At 35.0% G+C, this 23,291-nt stretch overlaps 1 protein-coding gene across 13 annotated transcripts in view; it reads left to right on the top strand.

The window, feature by feature from the left end:
- Nucleotides 1-23,291, top strand: part of GPHN (gephyrin) — a 262,511-nt gene that overhangs the window by 94,443 nt on the left and 144,777 nt on the right. For all 13 annotated transcript variants that reach the window (XR_014883571.1, XM_085225016.1, XM_085225019.1 and 10 more), the window contains one exon: nt 13,028-13,085. Coding sequence is in view for 11 of the 13 variants with exons in the window: in XM_085225016.1 (XP_085081142.1) it covers nt 13,028-13,085 (58 nt within the window). In the remaining 2 variants the exon portion in view is untranslated. The remainder of the gene's footprint in view (nt 1-13,027; nt 13,086-23,291) is intronic.

Here is a 23,291-nt window from a genome sequence, read left to right as displayed (position 1 = left end):
TTGCTTAACTGTAGCAATCATTTATCCTTCTAAAGGATTAGTATTCCTTGACAGATTGTAAATAGAGGCCTATCCTAAAAGTTGAGGATCAAAGGAATAATGTATATTTTTTAATCTAATTCTTTTTTACAGCCACTTTGAACATTTGGTTTTTGTTCCAATTGCCATCTGGGAGTCCTAGATGCCGAGTCATACATGCTGTTATTTCATATGTTTTTTATTGTTATAGCACCTTAGTGCCCTAATTGTAAATTAGAATATGGCTGTAATAAACTCTGTGTAATTATAGAGCACAAGAACAGTGGCTGAAACAAAAAAAATTTGCAATGTCAGATAAAAGGAAACAGAGATAGATTAACTAAGAGAGAGATCACAAAAAAAAACCACAACCAACAAAAAACAATCAGCCAACAGTAGTAGAATGTTAGTGTAGAAAGCAATGATCTTAGATTGCCAAAACTTAATTATTGTCAGATATTTTCAGTAGACATTATAGCTGAAAAGAATGGTAAATGGAGTAAATTTAAGTAAATTAACCGGTTTTAAGTATGTTTAGGGACCTACGTTCCTCCTACATCTGTCAGAGGATAAGGGAAGTGGAAATCTCAGTGGGGTGCTAGGCTTAGTGTTGTGACTGGTTTTGCTTGCTGGCAGACAGCAATTAGTGACATCTCTCAGGGGTCAGTACTGGCATTCAATATTCTTTAATGTATTCCTTAATGATCAGGATGATGGAACAGATTCGACCCTTGCCAGCTTTGTGAGAGGCACCAAATTGGTGGAGTGGTCAGCATGCTAGAGAGGAAGGTTGCAATTCAGAGGCAGGAGAAAATGAGCTGACATGAACCTCCTGGAGATCAACAGCACATACTAGTCTTGCCTCTGGGATTGAGTAACTCTGTGCAAAAAATAGAGTACAGGCTGTACTGAGTAGGAAGCAGTCCTACCAAAAATGAGCTGCGGTTGCTCAAGAAGAAGCTGAACATGAGTTAGTGGTGTTACACCTAGTAGTAGGGCAGTCAACTCATCCTGGGTGTGCTAGAGAGAGTGTAGCTAGCAGATCCAGATGACTGGATTTGCTCAACTTGGAGAAGAGAAGGCTCTACAGAGTCAACTGAAATGAGTTAGAATGTAATACTCGGACTAAATACAAGAAATTTTGCGTTTTTTTTAAACCATAAAGCTGGTCAAACATTGCAGCTGTTAACCCATAGAGGTTGTGAAACCTCCAGCCTTGATGTTCAAAGGGCAAGTCTCTGATACATCAGTCTCACCGGAGCTGCTTTGAGACAGTCTCTGGAATTTCCTTCCAACGTACATTACTCTGTGATTTGAAAGTGGACAGTGATTGTTGGTGTCAGTATTATGCTCATGAATGAGAGAAGAGCATGGTCCTATGTTTCATAGGTTGGAATTACTTTTTAAGTTAAAACAATACTGCTTCTTCAGAACTTGAAGCTAAACAGAAATCTCTAAACCAATGTTGTCTTCTGACATGTATTCTGGCTTCAAAAAGTAATTTTTTCCTTATTATTTTTGCTTGAGCTACTCATTTTTTCCTCTGGAAAAAAAACGTTTAGGCTTCATGCAGACAAGAACTGAATATTTCTTAAACAGATAGAAATTACAGTAGTAACTCAACGGTAGGAGTTTTTGGAGGTCCATGTGTTTTCAGATTTTTTCTGAAGGCTTTAAGGGCTACTTTGAATTTAAAAAAAATATTTGCTATTATTGCTTCTTTTTTAAGTACAGAAACTACATGCAGTAAAGGTTTTCTTTTTAATAATACCTATTTCCTGGAACTAATTAATAGCCTTAATTAAGGATAGGTATAAAGTATGGTTGGATTTATGGGTAGAGGTGTCTTTAAAATGTTACGTGCAAAGAACATTGTCTTACACTATCTATTCTTAATGATTTCATGATTTATTTTATCTTACCTGTTGCTATATTGTATCAAGGAAAGAATTAATACTATTCAGGTCACAAATTAAGCAGTAGATGTGTGCAAAATGTAGAGTGTTAAATAAAAACTGCAGGAGCAGCATTAGATTGTTCATTTACTACTTAACTGTGAGCATTGTGTAGCAAAAGGAATTTATACATTTATTCATAAATAAATACATTTATTATTTGGTTTTGCTAATCTGTTGGTGCCTGGTCATCTTTAAATATCAGTATTCCAATATTGGTCTAAATTATCAAACTTGTGGAAATAATTATGAAATGCCGTCTGACCTCACCTGTAATGACAGTGATGTTTCCTTTTTTTTTAAGTTCTTTGTGAATTTTTTAGATAAATTGCACTTTGGTCTGAGAGTTTCTATGAAACTCTGAGGTTTTGTATACACTTTGGTCTGAGGTTTCTATAAAACATAAATGTTTCACTTATAAAGATGATAGAAAGCATAAAGTATCTAAAAATCCAGAGGAGAGGAAAGAGGAGGAATATGCATGTACTCCTCTGGGGCCTGTGATTAAAGAATCATTTTGCCTTTTACTCCAATTGCTAATTGTCCCTTGAGCTACTTTTCAGTGATGCTCTGTTCTGCAGCTCAGTTTCTGTTCTTCTTGCTAGCCATGTTGCCTTTGTGATGTGTTTTTTTTGTTGTTGTTTTTTTTTTTTTGGTTTGTTTGGTTTGGTTGTGTTGTTGTTGTTTTTTAATTTTCACAAATCATTGGAAAAACTGGTGTGGGAAGAAAATTACCACATCTTACAGTGGTCTGAATGGGTTCTAGTCATAAAGTCCAGGTATCACTATATACAAAACAATGTTAGGATATGAATATCTGTGAAGGCCAAACATACATACTGTCCTCAGTGTCTTTTTGCTAGTAGAATTGTCCTAACCATCTTTAATTTCCTTCCTGCACTGTGGTTCCAGAAGTACTGTGCTAAGTATTAACTATGTTAGTGTTGGTGTTAGTCATTTGCCTAGTAATAGGTACTTAGTCTTGTAATATATGGTTATTCAAGGAAGTAAAATCTTACTGTTTTTCAATGTGAATCTGTGATACCAGTTAACAGCCATATTTCAAGTGCCTCCAAGCTGTCTGTGGTATTTGCACAGGATTGCAGGATAAGTTTCTTTTAAGACTATTCTGCAGATTTATGAAAGGAATCATTGGCTGGAAAAGTAAGATCGATACGAGCATGCTGAATGTTCGAACGTCATTGCTGCTTTTAAAGATCCTATTATATGACGGAGAATTCTAGACAACATTTCTGCTTTGGAAGATATATCCTTCTGTCACTTTTGCTATCTTTATCCAGGCAAACTGACCACAGCAAAATGATATGGAATATAAATGGCGACACTTGAAGGAATTTATTTAGTTTACAGAAATATAAATGCCACAGTTCTGTTTCCACTCCTCTTCACCTGTACTGGTGCTGGAACTGAGGAAGAAATCAAACCTCTTCCTCCTCTGTGTTCTTCAGCTTGGGGATGGCCAGAGGCATGCTGAGGTTATCAGGGTTGTTACAGGCATTGTCACCCAAAGAAATATGCACAGTGTATACTGTGCATATGAGTACAGTATCATTGTGCAGTCATTGTCTTAAAATAAAGAAATAAATCTCAATTTCTGTGTAATAGCTTACTCTTCTGTCTAAATATTATACTTGCAGAAGCATAGTAATAAGAGAGGGGCAGCAGCAAAATGGAGCTGGGGGGATCGCTTTATCTAGCTGTCATTTTTACTTCTAGACGTTCATCACACAAAATAGAAAGCAGAAGAATGTAGCTGATAATGACTTACAGGGTGAGTTAAAGGCACAAGTAAAGAGAAGTTAACTATCACTTTCCCCAAATGGATTTTGCTTTTGCAGGCTATTTGAAAATAGTTATGGGTTGCTTTTTTTTTTTTAGTACATGAATCAAACTGAATTTGTAAATCCACACACCTCTGACACTGTCTGACATCCACATTTCCTTTCTTGCCATGTGTCTGAATGCTGTAATTACTTGTGACATGAGTTGAGGCAATACATCAGTAGCTTTTATATTCGTCTGGAAACATTTTATTGGCATTTAAATGATCAGCTGCAGAAAAATAAGGGAATGATAACTTCAGAAAACAAAAATAAGAATGCTGAAGACTCCTGTATTGAAAAAATTATTTTTCAGTGACTTGAGTTTGAGCTGTTGTACGATATGGATGATGATTTCACAAATGACTAGGTAATCTGGAATGGCGATAATTATACTAGGCTTGCAGTGAGGTCTCATTTTCAGTGTTGTCAATAATTCTATTTGTCTGCAGGAAGTTCTACTAGGTATAACGGAGGGATGGATCGAAAATGGATTTTTTTTTTTTTTTTTTTTTCCCCTCCCACATTCCCCAGCTCATAGCATACACTAAAATTCTATTACTGGTCACTGCTTTAAACACAGTTTAGTTCTGCTGTTTAGACCATGTGAGGTAATATCTGAGCAAGTATACCAGCATGTTTAGGAAAAAAAAAAAAAAAAAAGGAAAAAGAAAACCAACAGCAAATACTGCCTCCAAATCTAACTGTCTAAAGAAATTCAGACATTAAAAAAAAAGTTGCTATTAATTGTATACTGGATTATATTCATGCTTTATATCCTCTGGAATGTGGTGGAGAAAAATGTGACATTACAGCTTTGGGAAGGTGGAATATTTTGAAGAATGTATTTTGTCTTCAAGAATAAGAGCAGTGTTTGTTATCGATGCATCATAAAGTTTTTGAGGCCTTCTATTTGTCCCTTTTTTAGTTACAGATTTTGTAGGAAAAAGGGGATTGGGAATGTTCATTTTCATTGAATTTATTACAATCCAAGATACAAAAGGGAGAAAGCACACGACAAGTGATGTGATTTAACCTTCTTTCGAGCATTTCTTAATTTTAATTAAAATTGCTGTCTCTGAGACTTCTGTATCATTTGTGTGATTTCAAAATTGTTGGATTGTATTTGTAGAACAAATTATTTAAAATTTCTGAAGTCTTCTATCAACTCTGTGATTTACTTAAGTACCAATTTGATGTAGAATTTGGAATGATCAAACCATTTCAATGTATTCTCCGCTTTTTTTTTTCTTCCTGAGTTTGGGTCTTCCTGCTCTCACCTTTAGTCATTATTGGCAGTTTGTGGAATAAAAAGATTTTCAGGATGCTTTTCTGCCTTATCACAGAATGGACTGTGATCGCTCTTGTCAGTCTATCATGTACAATTCATTCCAGGTTATTCTCTAACATCAGGGGTCCCTGCATTTCCAGTATTCCACCTTTTGAGATTTCTCAGCTGAACTTCATCTGTTTTTAGAACAAACATTTAGTATTTATTAACCTTGGCATAACCATGTGCATGGACTTAGTGCTGGTAGTTTTTTAGCTTGATTTTTCTAAGGGAAAACAAAAGGAAGGGAAGATAAATGCTGAAGTTAGTGGAAGGAAAATACTGGGGTGTGAGAAATGCATTTACGTGAAGATATTTTGGCATAGGGTGAAGGGGGTCATATTATTTCACTCCATTTTTTAATGGATTATAAGTCTGCTGTAGAGGTGGCCAATGTTAAATTGTTTAAAAAAAAAAAAAAAAAAAAGGAACAAGCTTTACTACTTTTCTACTAGTTATGAGTCATCTTATCTTCCCAGGGAGAATCTTAGTATTTGTTTAAAATGATCTTTCTTTTACAGTTGGGAAGAAGCAATAGAACTCTACTAAAATGATTATCTGCAAAAATAGCTTTATCCTTCTGCTTAGTTTTCTGCAAGCTGTTATGGTAATTTACTAGTGGAATCTTTCATTTCCTTATCATATTGCCTAAATCCTTTAATATGCAGTGGCTTCCATGAGAAGCAAAAGATCGCTCTCAGGTACCCAAAAAAACCCTGCTTTCAGTTGAGGTACATGAGGATTTCATGACAGGCAATTGCTAGCAATCTATATGCAAATGCTGTGTATCTCTCCTAGGTATGTACTTACTAGAAAAATACCTGCTTTGCTGTACCACATTATTTCCTATAGGACAAAGTAAGATCAAATGTAATTGTTTTCTTCGCCCATACTATAAATACTTCATACAGTGTTTTCAAAGTTCTCAGCCTACCAAATAAATCCCAGCATGAGTATTAAATACATATTTCTTTATCTAAGTGGTGAGAATGTGATTGTTTTTGTGATAATGATTTTTGTCTGCTTTTGCATATTTTTCTCTGAGGAAATTTTAGACTTCTCTCATGTTGTTTAATGAGCTGGCTGGTCAAGCATCTGATGCCCCGGTGGGAACTTTCAAAGTCACTGAACACATTTTTACTTAAATCTAGCTGACATTTCTGTCTGTTTGATTTAATGTATGATTTCCATAGTCGGATTACCAATCAGATGGAGCACAGTACAGTCATTCCTGTGTGCTATAAACAAGCACTCATCCAGCAGAAAAGTGGCCTTTTTGCTGTTGCTCTATGTGAAAAGACCATTTTCAGATTCTACTTGCATTTGGGCAGACTTCAGAGTCAGATTTACTTGAAAATAAAATGCATCTATAGTGAAATAGTGAATTAGTCTGTGGTATTTCATTTTTAGCCCATTCCAGAAGCAGTCCCTTTCTCATTTGTAATCTAGTGTTAACTACACTATTACACAGCATAATATAGTATCTACAAGAGATTAATTGTTAACAGTTTTTTTTCTAGAGTATACATTTTCAGATGTTGCCTTATGCATATTTTCTATGCAGTGTTCTGAATGCTGCATTGTCTGATAAAGTTAAATGCCTTTGAGGCCTTAAAATAATTATTATTTTAGAGATATCCTTATTATTTGTATTTAATTTCATTCTCTTCAAAGATCTCAAAATGTTGGCCATATATGTACCTCGTTTCTTGCTGTGAGGTCTACCAATATAAATGGTGAGAGTTTTGAACAATTGTTATTAAATTTGTTCAGTGAAAATCAAAAGTTAAATAATTTTTGTGTCTCATGGAAGGTTCAGCATTTCTCTTACTTACTCTTCTCTTCATCCTGACAGTAAAAAAAAAACCCAAAAAAACAAACAAACAAAAAAAAACCAACCTGCAAGCAAATGCTGAAATGGTTGTACATCAGTTCTCCTCATCCATTTTGTTTCTTTTGGGCTTGCAAGCCCAATTCTGGCTTGCAATCCTAAATTTCTTGCAGATTCCTCTTCTGTGCCTTTGTCTGACTTTGTTAGTAAATAATCTGATAAGTGAGTTGAAGAGGGAGCAGTTTACAGATCAGTGTTTAGGCTGGCCACAGTAACACCCAAAACAATGGTAGGTGTGCCCCACTAAACCAGTTACTGAGACAGTGCATGTGTGCAGTCGTGTTATTTCTGTGAGTTTTTTGAGTTCAGCATGTTGAAGTTAGCCTAATAGGAATTTTAAAAAAAGTTAAAATTAGGTTTACACTGATCTAATTATTGGATCCAGTTTTCAAAAAGATTAAATGTGCTGTCTTCAACATGTATTTCCCTATATGCACCTTGAAATAAGCAAAAATGTTTTCCCAAAGCGTTTTGCAGGCTCTTTTCTGCAGTTTATTGCTGGCACACAGCCAGCGATGTGAGCTCTAGCTTGGCTTTCTCTAGCTGCCAATGTTCTTTTGTGTAGGAAGTTAGCCCAAAATAGTATGTCTTCTTACTGCCTCCTCTCAGGGCACTTTAACAATTTCTGAAAGGTCAGTAGAAACCAGTATCAATTAATGTTGCGCTGTGTGCTCTAATGTGTACTCATACTGGCAGCAGGAAGCAAAGCTCCTTTGACTTCAAATTCTGCTGCCTTTCCCGGGGACGCTCCATGGAGCTGGATCTGTAGGTGCACAATGATTTGCTGACGTCTCATGGATCGCCACTGTGCTGGCCCAATTGGGTTGGCTTCAAGTGCTGTCCTGGTCAGTTTGCTCTAGTAGTAGTAGTAGTGTGTATGCACATGTTCGTTCAGTAGCCTGGGATAACTTGACTATGCCTTCAGAATTAGCAATAGGCAGTCAAGCTCATAGTCATTTGGTCTGCTAAGAAGCATATTCTCCTGCTGCTGTTCTGCTTGGTTTATAAATCAATCAAAAGATCCTAATGGTAGATAATAACTATATTTATGAGATAAATTTAGGGAAAAAAATGAGCAAAAGTTTCTGAGTTTTGCTTTCCTTTTTAGAGTTTCACTGAGAGATTTAGTGACAGCTGAGTATCATTTAGACAGAGTAATCTATCTGAAGAAAGATTAATGGTAATTAAAATGGCATTGGAGAACTTCGGCAAATGACAGCAGCCAAGCTGGCTGTACTGATATTTTTGGAAAACTGACTTCATTGCATTCAACATGACTCATTTATTAAGTTAGAGTCAATAACTCAGCTTCTTATGGCAGTCACTGAAAGTGGAACAGTACATTAAGAGCGTGTTCTTATCTTTGATGAACACTGGGATTATAAAAGTTGAACAGAATTGGTTCTATGCAGGTTCATAAGTGTCTGCACAAGCATGTTGTAGTTATGCAGTGACAATGTATTGCATCCACCTTGAAGGTACATGGACAAAGGAGCAGGGGGGCAAGCCAGTGGAACTATAATGGAAAATAAATTTGTGGCTATTATAACATTATATCCAGAATAAATTATCCTTACTAAAAGAGTTAATTTTTCATTAAACTTCATTATTTTGAATTCTCTTCTGATTTACTAATGGGATATTTGGGCTGTGGTTCATTGTTTCTAGCCTCCATTTGAGCACACTTTCTCCTGGTTTTTAACTTTTCTTAACTTGGATAAAATTCAGACCTTCCCTCTTCCGTGATATTATGATTTGATTTGTGAAATAGTAAAGCTTCCATCTGTTCCAATGCAATTGTATTGACCTTACTTCAGTATAATTCCTGTATTTTCCTAATTTCTGAGGTTGCTCTCACAACTCTTCTTTGAACGTTTTTTTTAATCCTTGATGTGAGCTTTCTCCTAAAGTCTATGCATTACATTTCATCCTGAGATGCACTTTTAGAATAAAAAGTTTCCCCCCAAAAAAGACAAAAACTTTGTATGCTTTCACAAACAGTTATGTGAGTTTTTTCATTTCCTAATTATTTTTATGGAATTTCTGTCTAATCTTTTTGGATTCTCTTCTCAGAGACCTCTGCTAGTTTTGCCCAGTATAAGGTGTAATTCTTTGCTTTTCTTGTGTCAGTTCTAATGACTATATCTGGGAATAATTTTACTTCTTTTCTGCAAAGGGATTAGAGGAATTGGAGTGCCTGTTACTTGCACAGGGTGGGATACAAACCTGATGAGATAGATATGAATATAAATTGTGGGAATTTTCAGATATTATCTGTTGTATACACATACAAATAAACTGGAGCTAACTAGTGTTTGAAATAATTTCATTATTAAATAAAGTTTGGAAGAGGAAGACTTAGAGCATTTAGTCTCTTCAGACGGCTACTTCATCAACTTCATGAAGTAACTGGCTGTATATTTAGCATTGCTCTTGGTTTGTTGTATATTCATTCTGAGAGAAAATGCTACTTGTGCTCTAGCATGCTGGCTGTTGTATTGATCAGCTCAAGAAAAAAGCAATAATAAAAGCAGACTGTGTGAAAGATGAAGATTGAATCTGCATGAAAAATGGATCCCTGTTAAACTGAATTCTGGGCCTTCTAATATGTGCTGTGCTGTGTTATAGCCTGGTATACAAAATGTACTGTAGTGAATGTGTTCTCTTGCTAGCAGATCCTTTGCTTTTCTGATTGCGGTGTAATTACTTCTTGAAATACTACAATCAAAAGAAATTAATGTAAAATGTTTTAATAGTCTGTGAACAAAATCAATCTGCAAGAAAAATTGCTTTCAAGAAAATGAAAAAAATGACTGCCAAGTGCTCATATTTAGCCAGTCACTGTTGTGTATCGCTCATTCTGTAGGTACCTTGCATAACTGAAATCTGCCTGACCTCTGTTCTTTAAAGTGTCAGCGCTCAAGTTGAGGATTTGCAAAATAACATGTGAACTTTAAGATAGGGTACAATTAATAGTGACATGTAAATGTAATTCAGATAAATCTTTGAAATCTTATATTGCTGTTGTTTTTTATGATTCATCTCAATGTTTTTTGTTTCTCTCTGTAACTTTTTAATGTATATGTTTGTCACAATGGGCTTATGCTTCTTGGAGATATTTGAGACCTATCGGTAGGCCTACATGTGTGACCTACTATAGGGAACCTATTTTAGCAGAAGGATTGGACTCTATGATCTCGAGGCCCCTTCCAACATTTGCAGTTCTGTGATCTGATTGTGGGACATTTATAATAATGATATGGTAACACAAAACTGAGCAATTTAAAATTTGTTTTCAGACTACTTAACACGAGGCTGGAATAAACTGGGATTTATGACATTTGAGTGAAGAGTATGCAATGTGTTTCGCAACTACTTCTGCTTCCAACAAACTAGTTTGATGATTGAACTGTATGGTGTAATATTTTGTTTCTGAAATTGAAACAGACCTTAAAGATTTATCTGTTACTGTTAAAATACTTACAGGCTGCCAAATACACAGCTTAAATCATTTTTTTCCTCATAGATAGCTAGTTACGTAGTAAAATCAATTCTTTGCCTCACACATACAGTAATTACAACCAGCAGAAGAGTTCAGACTGTGTTAACTGGATCCTGCTGATTTGTGGGCTACCTTTAAAATTTTGTGAAACTCACTGCCAAATTTTGTACACAAAGTCAAATGTCTTCATTATGTTCCTCTGTATTACCAAATTTCCATGGCAATACTGGATCTCTCTTGCAGTAAATATAAATGAAGGAAAATCTTATGTTCTGAAATGAAGAAAGGATTATGGACTCTGAAGCATTTACAGAATTGTATATTTGTTCTTTTTTCAGTTTCAAATTTGGTATTATTTATTTATGTAGCCTGGATTTCCAAGCTATAGATTTCCTTGTAAAATTGAAAATGTATTTTAGATGTGGAGAGTTGGAGCTAAAGGTGCAAGGCTATTTAAACAGCATATCTTTTAATGTATTTTTCATTTTCAAAACTATGAAATTGTGATAAACCAACATTTTGAATGTCATCGCATTTTGCTATTTTGTGTATAAGGAAAATATCCAATTCATTAATGTACAACAACTACTTTAAAATGTACCACCATTTTGATTGTAACTTGGTGAGTTTTAGAGTATGGTAAATTCTTGACACAAACTTTGCAGAAATGTTTGCAGAAAATGATGCTCATTAATGCTTTAAGCAAGCTAGATGAGTTTACTGAGTCAGTTATTGCTTTCATTTAGTTTTTTTCCTGATGTTATGCAACTAGTAAAGGATTTCCTACTAGTGGATTTCTGGTAGGAGATGCTCTGTCTTTTCCTTCTGCTAGGGGATGCAAAGATGTAGAAGTTAACATTTGGGTACTTCTGACATGAATGGATCAGAAACAGTTAAAAAAAAAACCCACATTCTTACAGGCCGCATGCCAGTAGCAATCAGGTGTAACTCATGTTCATGACATTGAGCCATCCTTTGGCATGGTGCTAAAGGAAGCCTTTATCATGGTGTTAAAAGCAATTTTATTTCTTATTTTTTTACAGCTATCCCTGGCAATGACCTTAGAACAAAGATCAGCTACAGTTAAAAGTAAAACCTCACGTTTTTACTTGCAGTAGCAAAAAAAAAATCTCTTGGTTCTCTGCAATGTTCAGTAGTTCTTGTTCTCTTCAGTGTCTGCAGAGGAAGTTGCAGAGGACATAGGAAAGGCTATATTTTCTGACTGTCCACGATAAATTTGAATGCTGTAGCATCTGGAGATCTTGGTAATCATAGCTGATGCTATTTGGAGCACTGGTGAACTTTGGTACTGACTTTTCCTATGCAGACTTCTTTTTCTGTCTGAAGCTTTCAAACTGTTCATTTCTGAGAGTGACTGTAGAAATATTGACATGCTGGATTTACAGGGAAAATCTTAATGTATTTTCTCTGTTACTCTCTGTTTCCCTTTTTAGGTTGAGTAAGCAATGTGTATAACAATTTCAAGATGGAATATAAGGAAACACATCTGTGTAGAAATGTTGACAATTGTAAGGAAAAATCACATAACATGAGGATATGCATACAAATACACATTTGATAACTGTCTACTGCTTTACAGTAAATATTTTCTTATCTGATTTCCATTTCTGTAGAACCCAGAAAATGTCTAGTGTTGTTGCGCAGAGCCAGCAGGAAGGTCATTAATGCTGTTATATTTTTAGGTCTGAATTGTCACTATCAATGATGCTGCTTCATGAAATAAAAGAAGCCATGTTTGCATGTCTCTGGGGAAAATACAGTAGTAACCACCAAATATTAACCACCATGTATGCTACATGGTCTTTATTCTTCCTTAGTGCGTGGATGATTATTTACCATAAGCTTTTGCAGGATGCAGACGGAAAAATTGCCTTTTATCGTAGCTTTTCAGCAAATTGAATGTGAAACAAAAAAAAACCCAGTTTTTCTGTATCAGTGCTAATGATTTCACTTTGTGATTAGTGCTTGTGAACATGAAGCTGTAGAAACTGTGAGGTCTTTGAGGTTTGTACAGTTAGAAAATTTCAGTTTCTGGAATTGCATTTGTATGCACGTAAGGTACACTAACAACTTGGTAAAATACTGACACAAAGCACGTCAGGTCTAAAATATTTAAACTCTTCCATACAGCTTAGAAAAGAAGTAAAATGGCTAATGTCAGTTAATGTACTTTATAACATCCTGGCAATGGTAGTTCTGCTTGGTTGACCTATTTCTTACTGTGGAGCTTAGTGAAGGACATTGTGTATCTGAATGCTTATTTTAATGACATGAAGGAAAAAGGTGTTGAGGTTGCTTTGGCCCTTTTTTAATTTAATTTAATTTTTTTGCTGTTGTTTTGGGCTTGGGTGGATTTTAGCTTTGAATTGACAAGTGGGATTTTTTGTGTTTTGAAGTGGGTCACAGCACTGTTAACATGCTGTCCTTTGTGCTTTTGATTCTGAGAATATTTTCTTCTCTCAATTCCAGATTGGGTGGGACTATATCTGCATACAAGATAGTGCCAGATGAAATAGAAGAAATCAAGGTACAGTATTACTGCCTTTCAAAACTGATTTTTTTTTTTGCTTGGAGAATTACAGAAATGTTGCATAGAAAGCCACATTATTTCTTGCTTTGAGATGCCCCAAATGTACATAGCCTGTCTTTACTACCTGTTTGACAAAATCTGAAGACCGAAAACAAGAATGATCATAAATATTGCTTATCTGAATTGATTGCTTATCTGAAAAAAATCCCATAACTTAAAAAAATTAAATAAAATTAAAAACTTGTTCTTTCCAGACATTTATAGTCCTTGTTTTAATTGAAAAATATGTATTCGGTAATTATTAATCTTGGTATTCGTTTATACATCCAAAACATTAAGAACTGTACATTAAAATCTTAAAATTGTTTAATAGGAAATAACGGTTAATACTAGTTTCCTTCAACTGTACGAATTGATGAATATATTTACACTGCTGAAACATTTTATCATCCACTCGATTTTAATCTAGTATCACAGAATAATAAAAAATAAAAACCTAGATGTGATGTCTGTAGTAAAGTTCTTAGATTTTTTAAAGTTCTTAGGCATTTTAAGTGGACTTTGGCAGGATTGATGCCAAAAATTTCTGTAATTCAGTGCATCTGTGTTTAGATATCTGAAGACAGGTGCAGGACTATTGTGAACATTAGCATAATAATAATAAATAAATAAATATTTAGAGTTCTTTTGCTTCTGAAATCAAAACCATGACCAATTCTTTCAGTATTATTTGCGCCTTAAAGAGGATAAAATTAAATCTTTGGTACTCAGAATCATCAAAAGCTTTTTGATTTGGAAGGATGACAACAATGGATTTACATTCAATGCAATGTTCATTATTATGGACTTCATTTTAACTGAATCCACTTCAGCAATTTATATCAGTTCTTAAATGGGAGTGCTATGTGGGAATTTAGCTTAAATCTGCTAACGTGGTTTCTGTAATTGATGCTTTATTCCTTTCAGTTGGCACTCAGTTATTCTGACCTATTGCTTGTTCATTATTATTTTATTGTGCTTTTTGTATATTTGTTTTCATCTGTGCAAAGAGATTCAGTAGTATAAAATACAGTAAATGGAAGTGGTTGCAGAATTGTTTGATCTGGACGTGACTTCATGATATGTAAAGTTGTGAGGATTTATTCTTATTCAGTTAACATCAAACCCAATATAAGCAAATACAGTGCATCTGCTTCGAAATCAAAGCCATCACTTCATGATCAAAGTTTTTCCCACCTCCAATATACATGGGCTCCCTTATTTTAAATTCCTAAGAGGAACATGACTGATGAGTTTAGATCCAACATTTAGAATTGGGCAGTAGAAGAGAAGAAAGAAGGTTTACAAAACTTACTGAAGTTGACTGATATTTTCCTAGCATTCAGAAAACTGTACCAAAACTGTAAAAACAAAAATAATCTTAAACCACAGACTTTGTCCTTTTATATATAAAAAAAAAAAGGACAATAGATTTGGATTTCTTGAAGTTGAAGGTAGTATTTCTGGCTTTATTGTGCAAGCTGTGTTCAGTTAATGAAGAAAAATGGAGTGCTAGGAAATAAGAAATATATTTTTTAGGAACTTATAGAATTAGGTATGCTTGTTAGTCAGAGATTTGGTTTTTTTCCAATTGCCTGCTGAAGAAGGAGGTTTGTTCTGATTTTTCATCTCTGTCTCACTTAGCTGATGTTTAAATGCCTGAAACTGTAGAGAACAGCAAAAGGGTTATGAACCTTCATCATTGATTTCTGTTAAACCAGCATGTAAGTGTGAAGGGAAGATTGTATTGTTCTAAATCAGATCTGATAGGAAAAAAAACACTTGCATTTCTTGTTTGTGGCAGCTGTCTTGTCTTGTTCAGGTAATGCTTTTTTAGTTGTGACAGAATTCAGCCACCCCATCATACCTTATGTGATTGAACTTCTGAAACTGTTATGCAGTGTCTGTTTCATTTGAAAAAGGCACGGCTGGAAGATGCTGTGACACAGCAGCAGTGAGTATAATAGACAAATCTATATTGAAATGGAAGGCTGTTTGTGTGCATATTTTGAATAACAGCTACCAAACAGGGAGACTGACCATCCTTGCAGTAAAGACAGAGGAGTCTTAACTTCAGAAACATTTTCCAAGCAGATTAGAGTGGAAAAAGAATTAATACAAGACAAAGCAAGTGAGGTTATTGGAATGTTACAAGATGATGTAATCTTCTTCCAAGCACAACAGTTCAGAGATATTTCATCTGAGAACTATCCCTCCCTTATTTAAACATGAAATATTAAGAGAGTTAACTTGGTAGAATATGCAAGAAGAATAGTTCTGCTTTTATTATATGATTTATTTTGACAGGTTGCTGAATTAAATTAAAGGAGTTTGAATAATCATGTTTTCTGATCTCAAAAAATAAACTGCTTGCTTAAATGGCAAAGGAGGATACTTTATTAGGCAGAGAACAATAATTATCATGACAAATAAATAAGTAATTTTGACAGCATTTCCATATATTCTAGAAAAGGTGGTAGATTAACCTCTTTTACAGCTCAAAATAGCTTATGAGGAAAATGAGTACAGATTTACTGATTTCACTGATGCATGTAATTACTTCTTAGGTGGGGTACTGTTGTAAAAATAGATTCTCTCTCAGTTTGGAAAAAGGATAAACTCTGTAAGCATTAGTATACTTGTCAGTTGAAATATGTCCAGCGAAGTTTAAAAAAAAAAAACAACACAAAACCTGCGTAATGTGCCTCTGCGTGTGCGCGCATGTATATATATATGTGTGTATTTATAAGAGTTTACTTGTCCACATCACAGTATTCAGTAAATTTTAGTATGTTTACAGTTTCCATCGTGGAGTGTTCAGAATGTAGTCATCCTTGCATTTGAGTCCATATAAATGATTTTACTATGTGTATATTTGTACTGTGAGAACATATATTGTTTATGACTACAGAATATTGTCTATATACGTGTGTGCATATTTCTTCGAATGAGTATTTGGTCAATGCTGGGTAAAATCAAGCTGTGCTTCCTTGTTACAAAAGTTATGTAGTGACTTGGATAGGTATAGACATACGAATTAGGAGCATTTACGACAGAAGAAATAGTGTGTGCCCTATCCACCCTCCTGCACGTTTATCAGGGTTGGGAAGAATTGAGTGGAACTAATTGCCACTGCAGTTTCTCAGCACCTACATCGGTCTGGAACTGGATATGATGCAACTTGGGTTGCCTGTTCTTGCATCACAGGTGATAGGTTCACAAAGTGAGAGCATTCAAATGGTGATTGTGTGAAGATAACCATCACAGGTTCCCCCCTCAGAACTCTTCTAGAAGATAGAAATGTCTTCTATAACAGGATCTTCAGGAACAGTGCTTCGGTCAGAGAAACTATCAGAGCAGGAAAACTGGAGTGGATGCATACCTGTCATTTTTTCATTCCTGTCATTTCTCTACATTAGTTAAAGCAATAACACTTCACTTTCAATACTTGCTGCCTTTGGAATACTGCAGGAACTGATGAAGTCACGAAGCATAAGAATCACAGCATATTTCTGAGAAAGCGTAATTGTTTGGACTTTCTTTAGACATCTGTTTTCAGCAAAATTACTGTCCTGTAAGCAATGTTCCTTACAAACTTGAAAAAATACATTGGCTGATTTGAGCCTTGTTCGTTCACTGTAGTTCTATGTTGTGCCTAGAGGAGAGCTCTTCTAGGCCAAATAATGTAATGTACGCGGGGACTGGAAAGCATCAGGCAACACTTGTCTTGGAGAGCATCTTTAGATTGGAGGCGTAAAAAGAGCAAACAAACAAAAAACACTTTGTAGCAAACTTAACGTTTCTTTATTTCTATTTAGTGACAAACAGTGCTATTTTGCTCGTGATGGTGCTTTAAGAGAAAAGAGCAATTTATGGCTATTATTGATAAGAGTGTTTTTGTTTTGTATCTGTACATAGTTTCATATGCAAACAGTAATGTCTTTTGGTTTACAGTACCATGATGTGCTTTTTTTAGTTGCAGTATTCTGTCATAAATATACGATGTTGTGAAGGGTAGTTCTTCAAGAGCAAGACTTTATGAATGAAATTTCTTAAAAATATTTGATTTGCTCGAATTTGCAAGTCAGCAGAGACAAATATAAATGCTTTCCCATATATTTTTCATGTAGGATTGCATGCCTCTTACTGTCTTCTCAACACCATAAATGAATGTGACAGCAAGTGTCAAAAAGTAAAACACGTTGGCAATGAGTTTCATTCTTGTAATACTTGAGCTCTGAAACAGATATTTTAGTGTAGAGAATGAGATTAGACTGTTACTTCTTCTGGTGGTAAATTTTGAGTAATCTTTTTTTAGAACTGTGTTCTGTTATTGGTTGTAAATTTAAATGTAAAGAACTTATGGGCAAGGATCAGTTTTGTTTTAAGTCCATTTGTCCACTCTTTCACACACAGATATGCTTTATACTCATCAGAAAACACCTGTAATTTTTCTCTAGTTGATCTTCAAATGAAAGCATATATGCATGACATCTTAAAGGCTACATTCAAAGGCTCTTTCCCAGAGTAATGATAATTCTCTTTTCTTAGAAGCATGTTCCTTTATTGGTCTAATATGAGAAAAATTCAGTTCTTAAAGGTCAGTTACTTTAGATGACCAATGAATTTGTGAGGTTTTAACTTTCCCACATGATCATATTAATGAACTTATGAAGAAAACTCATTCAGTGTTAGTGCCAACTGCCTTTCAGAGCAAGGATGGACTTCAATTAAAAAAAAAAAAAAAAAAAGTTATTTGAAATGGTTGCAAATAAAATCAGTCTATCCAGAAGCATTCTCTGAGATCATCTGCTTTGTAGACCCCGTGGCATCACATGCCTACATAATATTGTACGCTAGAATCTTCCTAATATGCTGATAGGAGTAGCTGATGAAACTTACGCAAACTGTGGGCAGAAAAGAGACATTGGCCATGATGCCTCAGAGCATTTTCTGTTTATCAATGTGTGGAAAAATAAGTAGCAATTTGTCAGCTAGTGTGTTTTTGTTGTCCTGTGTTACACTGCATACTGGCTTAGAATGTGGACTTTCAATGCCAGGCTTGGCTGGGGTACTGGAACTAACGTCCAGGCACGCTCTTACTCCAACGCAATATGAGTGTTTCTATACTACTTCTATTTTGGCAGGGTCAGGCTTTTTTCTTTGTTGTTGTTATTTTCGGTCATTGTGGATATCAGCTTTGACTCTTGGATTTTTTCTTCTGCTCTGGTAGGATTGAGACTTTTTGATCAAAGAAGAACATGACTGTTCTCCATGTCCAGCTATTTCTATTTCGAAGTTTTGTTTAGAAGGTGCTTAGGAAGCACTTAAAGGGCTTAATTTACAGGAATTAAATCTGTTTCTTTAATCCTCTGTGGAATATGGATATTCATGGCTTTCATAGATCTCTCAACTAAAAAATCATATGTACGAAAGTAATGTAAATGCAGAGATGACCGAGGTCTGTGTAACAGTTCCTTTATTGTAGGACAAAAGATTTCAGCTCTGCCCTTGTGGATGTTCCTGATATTTGATGGGATTTCTTTTAGGCTCATGGAGTTGCTGCCATTATCACTATTATTGACATATTCCATTTTTCCCCTTTACCTTACTATACTGTCTGAGAGAGATGAATGATGTAAACCCAGCAAATGGGGGAAGTTAAGCATCCATTCCTTTTGGCATCTACTGCTGAGGAGGATGATCAACTCTTTATGTTATTTGGAAGGCAGCAGATATTTAGGGATGGCCCAAATTTCTTTACATCTCTTAGTATTGAGCTCTGATCACTGTTGTGACAAAGTGTATATCAAGCACTCTTCTGCTTTTCTGGCAAGGTCTCCAGTTGCCTAGTGCTCTGAACTAAGTGGACTAAGTATACTCTCTAACTTCCCACATGATGATATAGATTACCACTTGGTTTTCTGCTGTTCTCAATTTGCATTTCACAGGCACTCCTTGGAGAACTCATGGCTCCAGACATGAAGTTGAAATGCCACATAATCTTTTTAGCAATATTATTATTTACTTTCCAAAGCAAGCAAAACAGTTCTTTAGTTCTGTAATGAGAGAAGTGTCTCTAGGATGAAAGGGAAAGAATAGCTGAAACTTAATTGACCAGACAAATCAGGATACTGATGATATTTCAAGCCTTTCTGGTTAGTCAAAACTTATGCATTCTCAGTACTGTTGCCTTTATGAGAAGAGATTAATGTTCCTCAGATTGTTCACTGCTAAGGTTCTGTTTGCCTATAAAACTTTCTTACAAATGAACATTAGAAATGAGAAACAAACAGTAAGAGGTGATACTCTTGTTCACAAATCTCTTCTTGTTTTTCAGCAAGCTTAAATTAAAAAAGAAATCTTTGCTTTGCTTTTGTCTGTGACCATAGTAACCAATTTTCAATGAATTTCCTCCTGGCTTTCTTTCATTTTCAGTTTTTGCTATATATATATATCTCTGTATTATCACCTGGAATCTAGTTATGTTTTGAGACGTTTTCTTGTTCCTCTCGTAAGATCCAGAGTAGTGGGGAATGCTTTCTGTAGCTTCTGTTCTCACTCTTCTTGGGTAGGATCTCACTTAGCCTGAATGAAATGAGAAAACATGGATTAGCTTCATTAAACACCAGATTGCTTTTAGCAAGTAAAACAATCCTAAATAAAAGCCCTTGTCATTTTCCATGTGGCCTGTTGCATTAAGTTTTGTTTCATTATATTTGCCCCATAAGTATGTATTCCAGTAACTCTGTTTTAGAGATCTATCAAAGAAATGTAATGCTATCTCTTCACATCTGGTGGCATGACCTTTTTTTTTTTTTTTTTTTTTTTTGCACTAAATAGTTTTCTCTTAAATTCTTTATTTTGGGATTGCCAAAAGAGATGAGTGTTGGTAGTGTGTATGTACATGTGTGTATTCATATATGTGTATATATATATATATATGAAGAAAAGGAGATCAGTTGTTTATTAAAAGGAACTTTCATGTTCTACAGCTGTTTAAAGATGGTCTCATAATGGTTTCATAGTGATGTTACTAGAAGTGAAGTTACTAGATGTAGAGAGATTGAGTGTAATTAAGTACACTGAATTCAATAACTGAATTATAAAACATGTAAAGCAAGTCAATGTTGTGATGTGTATAGAAGGTGTGAAAAATCCTGAATTTGCATGTAAAATAGCAGATGTTGGTTGGACTACTGGAGTCAAGGAATGAGGTCTGAGAATTGTGCTAGTGTGCTTACTATTAGCTCAGTGTTCAGGAGCAATTGGAAAAAAAAGTGAGTAATTAGGAAAGGAACAGTTATCAGGACATAAGACCTTATCTGTTATCTGTGAGCCTCGGTGTCCCACCGTATGCAGTGGTGTGTGGAGGTCTGATCCCTCAGTCGCAACAATGGCACAATAGGGCTAAAATGATTTAGCATCAAGGTGTAAGAATGATCTAATTTATAGCACCACTTGCATATGAAGAATGTATAAAGACAGTGAAACTGATATAACAAATGGAACAAGAAGTGGTTCCTTTCTAGACTTACTGCAAATTTTAAATAACCTCTCATGCTTGATTTATGCAAATTGTAAGACTGAAAGCAGATTTTCAAGCTTTGACTGTATATATTCTATTGGTTGATAATTTACTTATTTTAAGGCAGTAAAGAATGAAATTCTTAATAATAGGTTTTTCCTAAAATTGCTGAAGTTGAAACCTTACTTCATCATAACACAGCAGTCATTTCTTCCTCAGAAACTGGTTTGATTGATTGCATTTTTTCTGAAAAAAAGATATATAGCTGATAGACTACAGAAAATTCAACTAAAATAGTGGAGTTTATTTTGCTTTCATAGAATGCTTTCTGTCTGGGTTCTTTTTTATGTTATGTTTTAATAACTTGATTGGGAAAATATGTTAGGAAGACACTAAAGATGACATGTGCCTCCCTGTGGTATGCAAACCTGTAATCTATATTAAGATAGTGATGCTTAATATTTGAATATGTTTACACCTAATTAAATGTTTCTGATGATTAAAATTTTTGTGATACCTTAATCCTACTTGCCATTATTTACCCTATCACATTTCTAATCCACTGACTAAAACAGCAGAGGAAAAATCCGAACTTCTTGAAAATTTCATAATAGAGGCATTTTGTTTGCTCAGATACTTTTATTGTCAGATGCAAAAGATGGATGTAGATGAGATTTCATACAGATGAAGCTATATTTGAGAATGTACATAAAATGGAAAGGTTTAAATGAATTCTCTGTGTTATTGAGTATGCTAGATAAGTGTCTCATCTCACCTCTGATGGTACAACAGAGTTCGAATGTTGACTGTTGATCTGCTAGGCTTACACAAATTGATTTCCTTTAGCTAAACAAAATCAGTGCAAAAAATATGGAGTTATAGTTTGAAATGCTTTCCTTAACCCTAGCCATCAAATTCCCACTGCCAAGAACTGGACATTTATCTTGGGCTGTGTCTAGTTATCATTTCCTCCAAATAGATGCAACTCTATATAGTAAAGCATCTGCTGCTGGGAAGTCAACATTTATATTGGATTCAGTATGTTTCATTTGAAACAGCTTCTAGTATGATTCTGTGAACTGTGTGTCTTTTAGCAGCTGGAGTGGATTACATATGCTGTTGAAGTTCATCTTCCAAATAAATTTAACCTGAAAGGATTCCGGTTCGTATATTTAAAGCCTACTTTGTGATATGAACCAAAGTCTGGGAAGCAGGCAGCTGTCAAAAGTATATAGCTGTCTTGGACTAGCAGGCTGTAGTAGACATGTCCTCAGCCTCCAGGACATTCTCATAGTACGATATATTAAAGTTACAGATGATCAGAGATTAGTAATATAGTGCCATCATTCCCAATGCACTGCTACTGCCTAAGCTTCATATTTGAGAGTGCCCAGCCATGCTGGCAGGCTGTCTCAAACAAAATGATAGTGTAGACCAGTGATGTCCAAACTTATTTGATGTGCACTCCTAGTAGTAAAACATTTGAGAACATGCACCCCCAGTACGTGTATATTTATTTATCTTTAAATTATACACATCTGCTATTAAAGTTCTAATTTTTTTTCCTGCATGGTAGTGGATCATCTTGTATATCTCCTAGAGTGTGTGCAGTCCAGATTGGAAATCTCTAGCCTCAGTTGTTGAAATAATTTACTGGTTCAGGGAGCATCACAACAGTAAACAATGAAAATAGCCATGATTCTTTTTAGCTGGTTTCTAGGCTGCTCAGTACTAATTTCTCCATAAATTATAGGATTCTTAAGAGTCATGTTGGATTCTCCGCCACTTTTGTTTTACATACATCAGGAGTTTCAAGTCAAGTTAGTTATTATACTGCCATTCTGATCATAAGTTTCTGAATATCACCCAGCATTCAATATTTCATGTGAGGTGTTTACAAAATTGCAGAAAAAAAATAAAATAAATGCAGAGGCATTACTTGGACACATTAGTAGCTATTTTACTGAACGTTCTCTTGATGATAATGGGTTGAAAGGATCCAAATCAAATTTGCAGGCTGAAAGGAATATAATCAGCTCCTATAACAAAAGCATATAGGAGGTTAAAAAACAAACAAACAAAAAAAACCCAAACAACTTTCTCAAGAACATCACACATTTATTTTGTGAGATAAAAAGCCTTATTAGTGTTAATAAACGTTGATAACCATATTTTATCTGATTGGCCAGTTTATGTTAGCTTGTGGCATGATTCTCTTCATGGCGTATACTTAGGGGAATTAAGTCACAGGGTGAGAAGCCTGACACAAGTGTAGGAAGCAGTTATTGCCTGCACTGAATGAGCCTATCTTGAGTGCAGGCATCAGGTGAGATCAGACTGCTCAGTTATCTCGGAGAATTGTGGTTATAACAAAAGCCAGTTATTTTTGCCATCACTTGTGGAGACATCACTTATTATGTATTTGATTAGATGACAGTAAAATCATATATTTTGCAATAAGATTAAGTAGATCGCTAAGAGAATTGCTCTGATATTAGAATGCATTTGATGTAGCTTGCTGTGGCTAAAGTCTGAATATTTGCTTTTTTGAACTATCTTTGAAAGTGTTTCCTAGTATGTGTCTATCTTGGCAAGAAACATAATATGCTTCAAGTTAAACACTCACAGAAGGTTGA

This window comes from Meleagris gallopavo, chromosome 5 (assembly GCF_905368555.1).
Source record: "Meleagris gallopavo chromosome 5, MGAL_WU_HG_1.1, whole genome shotgun sequence".
NCBI classification, from domain to species: domain Eukaryota; kingdom Metazoa; phylum Chordata; class Aves; order Galliformes; family Phasianidae; genus Meleagris; species Meleagris gallopavo.
Note: the sequence above shows the minus strand (reverse complement) of the source record. Positions and strands in the feature narration are given on the sequence as shown.